Genomic DNA, 12,801 nt, shown 5'->3' on the forward strand with positions numbered 1-12,801 from the left:
AAAAAAAAAAGGAGAGAGAGTGAAAGGACTTACCCAGCCGCCAGAGCTGCTGCTGCCTGGACAGTCACCGCTGCCGGAGCCGCCATGCGCTCCTCCCTGATGGGGCGCATGTGAGGGCAGATGGCATTCACATACACTCCCACCTCTGGTGGGAAGAGCGTGTGGCAGCTCTGGTGGCAGTGGGCTGTGGAAGATCCTCCACATGGCACTGGGCCCTCTGCAGCCTTGTGGCAGGGCAACAACTCCAGCCGCAAGTGGCACTGGGCTCGGGCTCCTCCAGCAGCAGGTGAGTAGCAGGCATTTTTTTTTTTTTTTTTTTTTTTTTTTTTTTGGAGGTGGGTGTAGGAGTGGGTCTCAGTAAACCCTCTGATTTAACAAACATGCAGGTTTAATGGATACTCCTTCCCCTCCATTAGTCCGTCAAATCACGGGTTTACTGTATGCAGTTTGTTATGTAACCTCTTCTTTGCCTGAACCCAGAGGACACTCGTCTGCAAAGTCTGCCAACTGGGGCATTTAGCCCTTTAGTTCATGATCTCAGCTTTGCTGGCCCTAGCTTCAATCCAGGTGACAGTTCTTACCCTAGCAACCAGACTGGCTTTGCAAATGGTGCAGGCCCCTGTGGCATCGTCAACACATTATCACGGCAAAGCATCTTTTAAATTGGCTGCACCCAAAGTATTTTTTGCTGTGCTGAACCCTCCCTGAACATTGGTTTTGTCTGAAACAAATTAGGTAATGAGTTCTGTGGGACTGAACCAAGACGTTTCAGCTCTGCTAGTCCTCAGCGCTAATGGGCTGTGTTCTCTCTAGTGTCCTTTTATATAGCTCAGCAGGGCTGAGCACGTTCATAGAGAGGGTAAATAAAAATTGTATGAAGTCCTCCTATTTCCAATATGCTTTCTGTTAATGTTAAATGATGAGCTTTATTTGTTCTTCCAACCAAGAGGGCCATTCGGTACACATGGAAGACTTTTATCAAACTGATTAGATTTTATGGCAGCCTAAAAGATCCATTTGGTATTTATTTTTAACTCCTGTGTTCTTCACCTTTTGGATCTCTGAGCTCCATGTACATCTTAAAAAGGGCTGCAAGGGCTGGCTGAAGTGCTCTAGTCCATCACACTGTCCAAGCTTAGATCAAGGTTTCTAAAAGAGATCAGAGGTTTCTGGGATCCCATTTTGAGACACCTCAATGGGGCCTGAAAGTGCAGAGTGTTCACGGTTTGAGTATCCGGAGCTCAGGTGTCTTCTGCTGGCTCCCAGAAATCAGTATAGATTGAACCTTTCTAATCCAGCACTCTCTGGTCCAGCAATATCCATGATCTGGCATGATTTTAGTTAGCCAGATGTCCACTTGGCATGGGTGTGGCCAAGTTTCCCATAGTCCCATAAAGTTTGTTTACAGACACCAGTCCTGGGTCTTAGTGTTCTGTGCTGTTAGTTAGGTCTTATTTACCCCAACTGTATTATTTACCTCTAGCTGTCTTCTAAGAGCCCAGCAAGCAATAGAAGTGTTGCTAATGCTGCTAGACAATATTGACCTCCTGGCGTCCAGCAAATTCTCTTGTTTGCCATTGATCAGGTTCTGAAGGTGTCAGATTAGAGAGATTCAGTCTCTACTAACACGCTAGTTATTTCGTTACCATACTGCTCTGTTCATTATATTTCAGCAGGAGTTCTTCAGCATTTTGGATCTCAGTCTATCCAGCAATCATGACAAATCGCCTCAGGGCTTCCTTCCCACTAGTTGCAGAGCTGATGTTTTTGGGACTTAATTGGGTAACTTGAAGAGCTGACAAACACTTTTTGAGAATGTAAATTGTTCAACTATGGTGGAAGGCAAGGTAATTTGCATGAGAAATGCCAAGTTGAGTGCTTTCCAATCCTTTGTCTACATTTCAGAGCACTGTGGTAGATTCTACTGGTGTAACTCTATAAAATCAACAGCATATCCTTCCAGCAGAATAGAACGGAGGACGTACAAAGGGAGAGCTGTAGGCCTTGTCTACATGAACAAGTTGCACCCAATTTAATTGGAGTGTTTTTCAAACCAGTTTGGTTCATGTGGAGCAACCCCGATTCTCCTCCCTGGGTGGACATTCCTATCTCAATCCGTGGCTAATTACAATCTGTTTTACATCACTTAGGAACTCAGTCAGTTTACCAAAACAGGCCGTAACAAAATAACCCCAGTTATGTTCATATAATAATGTCTATTCTAGGAAGTTGCACAAAGGTTGCCAATTTTGGTTGAAGGAATTCTTGGAGGTTTCAGCAAGACATCTTTAATTAGGTTGATCTTGAATTCCTGGAGACTCCAGGACAATCCTGCAGGATGGGCAGCCCTAGGTTGTACTGAAGTTAACTAAATCATTTATATGTAGCCAATTTTGTTAATCGGTGCAAAAAATCCTGTACAGACAAAGTAATTAGTAACAGAGAGAGAGCCATGCTAGTCTATATGGTATCAAAAAAAAAAAAAAAAAAAAAAAAAAGGCAGTCCAGTAGCATGGGACTGTCCCATGAAAGCTCATCACCTAATAAGTCATTTTGTTAGTCTTTAAAGTGGTACTGGACTGTTGGTTTTTTTGTTTTTTGTTTTTTTGTTTTGACAAGGTAATTTAATGATCCTTCTCTTTTGCTTCTTTGTCTTCCCCTGATACATGGCCCTGTCTTTTCTAAGGTTATCCTGATTTCTGCAGACAGAACGATCTCTTGAACTGTTGTACAAGTGTGGAATTTATATATTACCGTGGCTGAATAATAGCTGGCATCACCACCCCTGGACATTTTTGGTTAATCTCTCCCCTTTTGCTTTGGGTCCCCTTCTAGCCATGGTAGGGTGTCAGAGTTACAAATGTTAGTGCCTGCTTGGTGGGGAAGTAGCAATGATAGGAGAATATCTCCAGTGTCCACGCAGGCTGGTAGAGTGATAATTGGATCCAGAACTAGTGCAGTTGCAGGATTTTAAAATGCTTTAGTCTGCATGCCATGGCTTATTGACAACTTGGCTGTTTTTCTCACCTGCTCACTGATCCACCCCTCCCAAAGCAGAGCTGCAGCTGTAGTAGGAAGCAACATGTGAGCCTCCCAAGAGGCTAATTTAAGGTCACTAGGGACCTGTCTTGTTTTTCTGCAGGATCCAATCATTGAAGCTGTTCCTGGCCATGGAGGGCTCCAGCCTGACCCATTCAAAATGTTTTGTCAACCTAACATGCTCCATAAATTTTGCAAAAACACAAGTGGAGCAGAAAACCCTTAAGTTGCTATGGCAGGCAAGTCTAATGCATCAGGCATCTGCCTCAGATGGGCTTCACATGGAATCCAGGGCATGATTCCGTCCCTCTGTCTGTCATTGAGTTAATTCCTGATCCAGTAAGTTTCAAGGTCTGACATCTCTTGCCTGGCTCCAGTCAATGCCCTGCCTTCTCTCTGTCTGGGAAGGTAATGGCACCACCATGTGGGGGATTGTTCTGTACGTCTCTGAACCGGCAATGAGGAGCACCTCAAGCCACCTGTACGCTAGATCTGAAAATTGACTCTAGCGATGCAATTCCAGCTATGACAATTGCATAGCTGGAATCAATGTATCCAGGATTGACTTACCTGGCTGTCCTCACAGAGGAAGGTGAATGGGAGAAACTCGTTTGTCAACCTCCCTTACTCCTCATGATAATGAGAAATACAGGGGTTTACTGTCAAGCCCTGATAGTTCAATTTCACACATCCCCACTAGGCATGCAAAATCAAAGTCCATAAGATTGACCCAAACTGGGTCCATCTCCCGGTAAGTATAGCCATACCCTTAGAGACTAATGGATTTAGTAGGACCAATGTTCCCTCTAATTTTTTCCAGCCATGTGCAGAATAAATTATGTGCACCACCCATCGAAATGCCTGCTGCTGGATGTTGGCACTCCTCTAATCATTTGGGCAGTAACTCAACCTCTACTGGGCAGCCATCCAAGTTTATGGTTTAGAGGGAACACTGATTAGGACATAAGCTTTCACAAGTAAACTCCACTTCATCGGCTGGACTGGAGTAGAAATACAAAGGCAGGTATATATTTAAGAAAATTACTGAAAAGAAAGAAGTTACCCTAATTTCTTGTCCATTATTTACTTACGTATGTACCTGCCTTTGTATTTCCACACCGGTTCATATGAGGAAGAGGGCTTTAATCATGAAAGCTTTAACCCTAATAAATCCATTAGGTTCTAAGGTGCTACAGGGCTCCTTGTTGCTTTTACAGACATGGACTAACACAGCTATCCCGCTGAGATTTCTCTGAATGGGTTTGTTGCTGCAGAGGATGGTAGCTGACAGCTGCTCCACCAAACAGGCTGCTGTGGAGTGCCAGGAATGAAGTTTAGCATGGAGTGAAAGAGTTAATGATGTGGTGCCTTTGTAAAAAGGCCCCAGGGTTTCCACATTGTTTAAAAACAAAGGGACTAATATGTTTTAACACCTCATGCCTACCACTGCTTTCAAGCTCTGAGGTAATGGTTTAGTGAATTCTTGTCCATCCCTCTCACACAGTAAGGGGTGTCTTCCTTTATTCTTAGCTGTCTGACTTCTCTGAAAATCTCCACTTCAGTTCTGGTGTTACAGCAAAATAATAATTACAACACTACTCAGTGTGTCTCCATTGAAGGTTTCTGTGATCTACGCAATCCATGAACTCTCTCTTTAAACTGCATTGTGTTGCACTGAGTGAACCTTTGCAGGGGCAAAAAGGGGTGGATGGATGGGCCCAGGGCAGACTGACCTCTTTCAGCAGAGATGGACAGCAGGTGCATGTCTAATCTCAAGCTATAGCTCTGAAATGAAGATATCAGCCAGTCTGAAACCAGGACCACCTAGGGTGAAGGGGACCCCCCCCAACCACACACACATTCAAGGCAGTTGTGAATGGGTGAGGTTAGCAAAGAGTTCATTGGTTCCTACCTGCCACACCTCAGTCCTTCCATGGCAGGGACTTAGTATACCATTCCCTCACCATCCCAGGAGGATAGGAGATAAAGGATTAGTTTTTGCAGAAGAGTTCACGGGGTGAAAGGTAGAAGAAAATTTACATAAGCTCGTCTGCTCACATTTTTTTTAAATGTATGAAATTTCAAGAACTATTGTCAAAATTTTTAAAACCAGTTCTAATTTGATACCAGGCTTTATGAAACATTTTTAAATAAAACCTGCAACTGGGAACTAACATTAAAGTCAAAGGTCCATTTTCAAAGATTCCCTTTGAATTCAAAAATATTCTGGAACAAAAAACTAGCTTCTTAAGTATTGTAGTAATATATTTTTGAAAGAGGTCCCTCTGGTAGAAGGTAAATAGATAAGTTGTCATCCTTGATTAGCCTTTCAAAGAATTTGCATGTGCAATATATGTAGAGTAGTTACCTCAGTGTTGTGTGTGCAAACAGGGTACAAATTTGTGTGCATGGCCAGTTCTGTACTAGTGGTCTTCAAGTTTTCAGAAATCATAGCAAGTTTCCTTTGAGCTGGAATGTTTTCCTAGAAAAATAATAGATGCAATTTTTTTTTATCCTTGCCTTTTGGTCTTTTAGCCTTTGATGTGCTCTTTTTTTTCTGGTTTGTCACCTTGAAAGCTAGAAATGTAATTTTTAATTTGAAATGAAAGCCAAGATTCTCATATAGTTACAAGAGCCCAGGACCTGGGGTGGAAGGTGAAAACCTCATATCAAAATTCGTACAGTAAAATTGTAAGTGATTGCAACACTGGTTTTGATCATGTGTGTGTGCAACTATCTGCATGGCGAGGGCTTTTGTGGTGATGGGCTGGGAAGCTTTGGAAAGTAGTCGAGCGTCTAGCGTCTTCACACGCCTGGTCAGTGTATGCTGGTCTCTATGAAATGGAACATTCCTTTTGCATCAACACAGATTCAAAACACAGACAGGACAACATATAGAGCCCTGGAAATCTGCAGAGGCTCACTTGATATCGGAGGGTCTACTCATCCACGGATGTCAATGCAGAAGTCCATGCCTCTTTTTTTGTGGGGATGGAGGCAGATGAGGTTACAAACTTTTTGTCTAGAATCCTGCAGGTTTGCAGGTATCCACGACATATCTATGGATATCTGTAATGGCAGATGTGGGTGCAGCATAGCTCATTTTTACAGAATCAGATAGAAATTTTGTATCCATGCAGGGCTTTAGCAACACAACAAAAGTGACCTGATATTACCAGCTATTCTCCACAGGGGGCCTGCTGCAGTAAGTCACATCACAGCCTCCTTGCCAGTGTGTCCTTCCTGGAAGGTTGTTCGCATCCTGATCTGAGGGTGTTTAGGGAAAAGACACACTCAGTTCTCCTGAGTTCTTTTGCTTTTCACCTAAATTGACTAAGGAGTCTTTGCGGAGCAACACAAAGTATATTCGGGCTGGGGAGATGCAGGGAGTTAGGGTTTATACAGAGTGTGTTGAAGCCAATGGAAGATTCCCCCCGACTTCAGTGAGCTTTGGATCAGACCTGGGAAAGCAATCCAGGCTTTCATAGGATATTGGGCCCCCAGCCTGGCAAGCAGGCTGGGATAAATATGTGAACCAAGATTGTATATGTGGCTTGCCCCTGATGTTATCCAAAATGTAATATGTGTGTGTGTGTGTGTGTGTGTGTGTGTGAGTCTTTCTCTTTGCTTCTTTTATTCAGTTACAGACTCCGCATGGCCTCTAGATGTCCCCCCTCTTCTTCTCAGAACACCAGCACCAGGCAATGCAAGAAATCCAACAGCACTACGGCCCACTTCTGAAAACAGACTCATCTGCACAGCAAACCAAAACAGGTACAGCCAGGCGGTCACCCCTGGGAAATGGCGAACGTGCAGTGCTTCATGATGCTTTGGAGCTCCATAGCCAAAGCACTTTACAAATATTAATTAACTGCCTCTCAGCCACTCCATGAGGCTTAATTATTCTTCTTCTCAGTTATTGGTGGGGAAACTGAGGCACACAGGTTCAATGACTTGCCTAAGGTGACACAGAGAGGTTTAAATAGAAGTCCACATGAGTCCTAGTCCCTTACTTTAGCCAGGCCCATAAGACCATCCTTTCTTCTTGTTCTGAAAAACCTGGATCCACAGGTTCAAGTCCTGGCAGGACTGACTGAACTCCATGCACCTGCGCTAGAACAGAGTTCTGCTCCTGTGCATAACCTGTGCAATTAGCCTTGTGGAAGAGGTCCTAAAGCTCACTGGGTCACTTCTATCTGTGGATCTTCAAGTGCTTAGCAATCCTTGTACATGTCCCAATTCTCCATTCCTCCCCTGATGCTGGGCAGGGACCCGTGTGCTACTTGCTTGCCACCCCACACCTCTGACACGGCTGCATTTCATTTCTGACTTTGGTAGTTTCTAAAACACTTGGAGAGTCTTTGGGATGAGAGGACCAAACGCTTAATATTACAATATTCTTAATATCCCCGTAGGCTGCCTTGGCAATCATAAACTGGAAGGAACCTCGAGAGGTCATCAAGTCCAGTCCCTGGCACTCACGGTAGGGCCGACCACTATCTAGATCACCCCTGACAGTTGTTTGTCTAATCTGCTCTTAAATAGCTCCAGTGATAGAGATTCCATGCCTCCCTAGGCAATTTATTCCAGTGTTTAACCACCCTGACAGTTAGGAAGTTCTTCCTAATGTCCAACCTAAGCCTCCCTTGCTGCAATTTAAGCCCGTTGCTGCTTGTCCTATCCTTCAAGGCTAAAGAGACTTAATTTTAATCTCTCCTCCCTGTAACATGCTTTTAGGTACTTGAAAATTGTAGTGTGCCACTAGCTTAAGAATTAGATCCCATTTGGGTATCAGTTTGCATATACAATAGCCTATTTGCTTCTTCAGTAGGAGACATTTTTAATCCAAAAAATAATGCCATGGCACATTTTAATTATGTTGGGTCAGATCCTCAGCTGGTGTACTCAGCATAGCTTGATGGTAATCAGTGGAGCAACACGCTTTGCTCAGCTAAGGATCTAATCCAGTCCTGCTAGTGCTATGGAACACTGAGTCATTTCAGAATGTCCAACAGGAAGCTCAGACTAATGCAGTTAGTTGAGGAAGTCCAAATCTATAGTAAAGTTTGGTGAAAGCTGCTAAGGTGCTGAACCTGCAAATACAGGGAATAGAGCACTAACCTCCAAAGCTGTATTTTAATCCTGGTTCTGCCTCTTTCCAGCTGAGTGACTTTTTAGGCAAGCCACCTCATCTCTCTGTGCCTCAGTTTCACCACATGCAAAATGGGGGTAATGGACCTGACTGCCTTTGAGACCTACTGAGTAAATGTGTTACATAAGAGCTAAGTACAGGTTGAACCTCTCTAATCTGGAACTCTCTTGTCCATCAATATTCGTAACCCAGCATGTTTTTAGTTAGTTTGGATGACCACTTATTTTGGGTGTGGGCAAATTTTCTATGGTCTCATGAGATTGGTTTACAGCCACCAGTCCTGGCTCTCAGTGTTCTGTGCTGTTATTTAGTTCTAATTTACCCATAAATGTCTTCCGAGAGCCCAGTAAGCAGTGCCGGTGTTGGTGCTGCTGCTACACAATACTGACCTCCCATGGTCTGGCAATTCTCTTATCTGGCTCTCATCAGGTTCTGAGGGTGCCAGATAAGAGAGGTTCACCCTGTATCATGATTAGTCATGTGGGTAAAGTTAAGCACATACAAATGGTTTCAGGATCAAGGCACTGGATGAGTGCAGGGACCTGAGCCCCAAAATAGGTTTATGTCTCATTAACTAAACTGTAGATACAATATGGGAAAAATGTAATATTATGGGGGAAAATTAGGAGGATAAAAATAACCAAACTGCCTCCTCCACTCCTAGGAATGGTGGTGACTAGTAAAAAGTTAACATTGATTGGACAGTTACCTCTCTTATTTCCTGCCATAAGAATAAGGGATTCTGTGACTATTCGTATATCACTTTGGGTAAATGGTGACTTTTCTGTGGAGACCATCACTATTGCAGGTGACACAATACACCGGACAGTGCTGAACTGAAAAGATAAGGCAAGGTAGTCCTTAAATATCATATTCTGTTCTGCTCGTGCCCAGTTGCAATGAGACCAGGAGCTCCCCAGGAGAAAGGGAGGCCAGTGCTTTCCTGTGCCACAAGCAGTGGCACCTTGTTGTTATATTGTCCTTATTTTTGCAGAGAACGAGCCATGAACTTTGGAAGCCGGTGAGAGGATGATTCCATAGCAGCCCCTGCAACGTGAAGTCCACTCGTCCAGAGCCAGTGGAACAGCACAGAAAAATATTCAGAGAGAATTGTATGTTGTTTGACCATATTGAGAGGGCAGATAGATTTGGGCACTTCTCTTGCTGCTGGAACTTCGAGGGGTTGGACATACTATGCAAATACATTTATCAAAAGACAGTTACATAATTTTAGCTTCCAATGTTACTGTACATGCCATAGAACTGCGCGCCGATGGAAAATCTACCCAGTGTTCAGAATTTGCTAAGGAATTCATATTCCACATGAGTGGGTACACCAGCCCATTGAGTTTGTGTCATGCTTTAAGATGTTGGAACATTGCAAAGGTGTGATACCATCCCTTTTAGATGGTGTTAGGACCCATGTCTCCTGGAAACTCACCTGTAAAATGGTCTCTGAAATGCAGTGGTGGTGTCAGTCCAGTTTTCTAATGGGGAAAGCATTCATCTTGTAAAAAACTTTGATTGCATTTGGCACTAACCTGGCATCTTTTGCTGGTGCTATGGTTGAGTTTTACAAACATTCCTAAAGTGTCCATCGCAGTGCATGGTACCAAGCAACATATTCCCCAACACAGGGAGGTTAGTAGTTGTGACCATCCATAAGAGCCTATCTACTTCTGTTAGGCACAGGCCTTGTCTACGCTACTGGCTGAACCAGCACTGTGTCAATAGATGAAGCTGGGTTATTTACCAGGTCTGGTACTAAGTCACCTCTCTCTTTGACTGCTGTACCCCAGCTCCCCGAGAAGAGTAAGGTATATCAGAGAGAAAGCATCTCCCATTGACACAGCATGGTGTAGACACCAAGGTAACTGGATCTAAGCCCTCCCTTTGCTTTCACAGTCTTCACCTTTGTAGTTTACAGTTTTAGGGGTCCTTCTACTTTTCCTCAGTAATTAGGTGGCGTATCTGGGCCCTGCCAGGATAGTGTCAGAATTTGAGATTATCAAAGGAGTCCATAGAGACGTAGGTGCCCAAGTTTCATTGAAGGTCCGTAGGTGTCAGATACTGAACTCTACAGCTGGTGAGGGAATAATTTTCCCCTCTCCCACTAAATTAAAATGAAATAAACTAAAAGTTTTTCCTCCAAATTGTGGGAGTGTTTTGTTAAACATCCAAATTTGGAAACAAACTACAAAAAAAAAATCAGAAGCCACTTCTCTGGCCCCTCTTAAAATGGTCAAGAAAAATGAAATGAATCATATAGAGCCAGGTCCCCTTCGACTGAAGCAGTGCCTGTAGTCCACAGCTGAAGGACCCAAGAGAAGGGCACTGGGTGGAAGCTTTTGCTGTTTCTTTCTCTACCTCTCCCATACCACGGTCTCCGATGCTTGGCCCATTTGACATCTTTTGCTGGCACTAAAATCCCCTGAAAATCATTACAAACTATGACTGAGATTTTCTTCACAGCTGCTTAATAAATTTTGATGTCCAATAGCTTATTAAAATGATTGGGAACTGAGTATCCAAAACCACAGTATGGCTTTGCAAATCTCAGGGCACAGATACAACAATTTACAGGTTGTAGATATGTCTAGGAGCCCGCCCCATACTTAATCTCTGTGTCAAGTCATTTGACTTCATCTAAGGCTCTCCACAATAGACCCTGCTATAATCAATTCACCAAATTCTCTCTTCTTTCATTTACCTGTCCTTGTTTTGTCCTTTCTCTCACAATCTACAATTTGTATAGTAACCCCTGCCCTAGAGTTCGTTAGGAAATGGACTATCTTCCTGGATGTTTTGACAATACCTAACACTGCAGCAACCAACAGGAGAGTAATTCCAACAAATAGTTTGTTTTAAAGCATCATTTGAAGTAGCCCTAATATTTCCAGCACAGTTTTGTTAGATGTTTAATTGAAGAGTATGTTTACTAAATGGTGTATTTTCACTCATCACTCAGGGGCTGTTGCTTAAGAGATGCCTTATGTTGCAGCCTGAGCTATGCTTAAAATAACCCACTCTTCTGAGACCTCCCCTGGTATCTGGGAGCAGGCCATGTTTGTTCAAAACCAGATATTCTGGCTTGTATTCTGTTGGGTTCAGTGCCTTTAAGGCAGACCTATGACTTATTAGAGCTCAATTTTGTGCAGTTTATTTTACTTTGGAATTTAGAGTGATAGTAACAATATTGTTCAAAAGAACCAAGGAGAGAAAAGTGTAAATGCCATGATATGTGAATACTTTCCCAGAGCAGTTTTGGTTTTTCAGGTACACCTGTACATATGTATTTACTATTTTAAAAGCATGACTTTACATCCCTGTTGTAAATGCTCCATTTTTAAAGTTTTATATCTTGTTACTCCACAAAGAGTGCAGCACACAGCTTGATATTGCATCACTTTACACTCATGATCCATTACAGTTTGAACCGTGGTAGAAAAATCGGCGTGCTGTCAATAAGAAACAGCTAATTATTGTCGTAAACGTTTCACTGTTTTCCCCTCAAGCAACAAAAGAAGGTTCTTTGGGTCAGGGAGTGCATCTCTGCACATCAGTTGATTGACACTCTTGGCATTTTGATGTGATCATGGGGCCACTTTCACCTCTGCAAATTCAGAAAAATTCACCATTGTTTTCCAGGGCAGAATTTCAATTTTGCACCAACCCTCCCAACTGCCACCAGGCCTTGTGAAATTTTGTCTCTGGTTCCCCCACTCCTGCAGCAAATGACACATTGGCTGTGGCCACACTTGGCCAAAACTTGGAAATGGCCATGCAAATGGCCATTCTGAAGATTACTAATGAGGCACTGAATTAAATATTCAGCGCCTCATTAGCATTAGGAAGCTTCCAGCTGTGGTGCTTCAAAAGCCTAACCCTTAACCTTTTTGAAAGGACCCCACACATTTCAGCTGAGAGGAATAAGGCGATTTCAAGATGTGCGGGGTCCTTTCGAAAAGGACCCCCGTGTAGCCTTGCTGAGCCGCGTGCGTTCGAAAGCAGCGCTTTCGAAGCGCCATGTCCGGAAGCATCCTAATGCTAATGAGGCGCTGAATATTCAATTTAGTGCCTCATTAGTAATCTTTGAAAGGGCAAGTTGCATGGCCATTTCAATGTTTTGGGCAACTGTGGCCACAGCCATTTTCTTCAAAGTTCAAAGAGGAAGCTCCTCCATCCCCTCAGGTTTTGCATGTAGAAATTTGCAAGGCTGACATTCTGAACCACTCTCATGACACTGGTTTTGAAAATAAAAATATCAGTATAAACAGTGAGAAGAGGTGGTGTTACCCGGTGAGGCTTGACTTCTGAACGTTGCTCTGAAAAACTTGAAGACACTGTTTCCCATGTAAAGGAAAAAACAAAACAAAACAATAAACTAATGTGACATACAGCAGCGTGACTGACTTTCCAGCACTTTCAGTCCACCAGCTTTGACTCATAATCATGCAAAAGAAAGTGTTGAAATGGAGAATCCATTCATTGGTACCTCCTGTAACTTAAAAGAGCCAAAGGAATTTTTTTGTAGAGGGGAGAAAATCATTGTAAAGGAATGAATATTCTCAGTGTCTTGCTAGATGACAATGCCCCCTACCTGCTAATAA

The 12,801-nt window shown here is 43.2% G+C and overlaps 1 protein-coding gene across 1 annotated transcript in view; it reads left to right on the plus strand.

The window, feature by feature from the left end:
- The window catches only part of PRDM2 (PR/SET domain 2), a 122,670-nt gene extending 110,731 nt beyond the window's left edge, over positions 1–11,939 (plus strand). Inside the window, exons 9-10 of the mRNA XM_074975545.1 lie at positions 6,681–6,813; positions 9,186–11,939. Coding sequence (XP_074831646.1) covers positions 6,681–6,813; positions 9,186–9,216 — 164 coding nt within the window. The 3' untranslated portion in view covers positions 9,217–11,939. The remainder of the gene's footprint in view (positions 1–6,680; positions 6,814–9,185) is intronic.
- The last annotated feature ends 862 nt before the right edge of the window (positions 11,940–12,801 follow it).

This window comes from Carettochelys insculpta, chromosome 23 (assembly GCF_033958435.1).
Source record: "Carettochelys insculpta isolate YL-2023 chromosome 23, ASM3395843v1, whole genome shotgun sequence".
Taxonomy (NCBI): Eukaryota; Metazoa; Chordata; order Testudines; family Carettochelyidae; genus Carettochelys; species Carettochelys insculpta.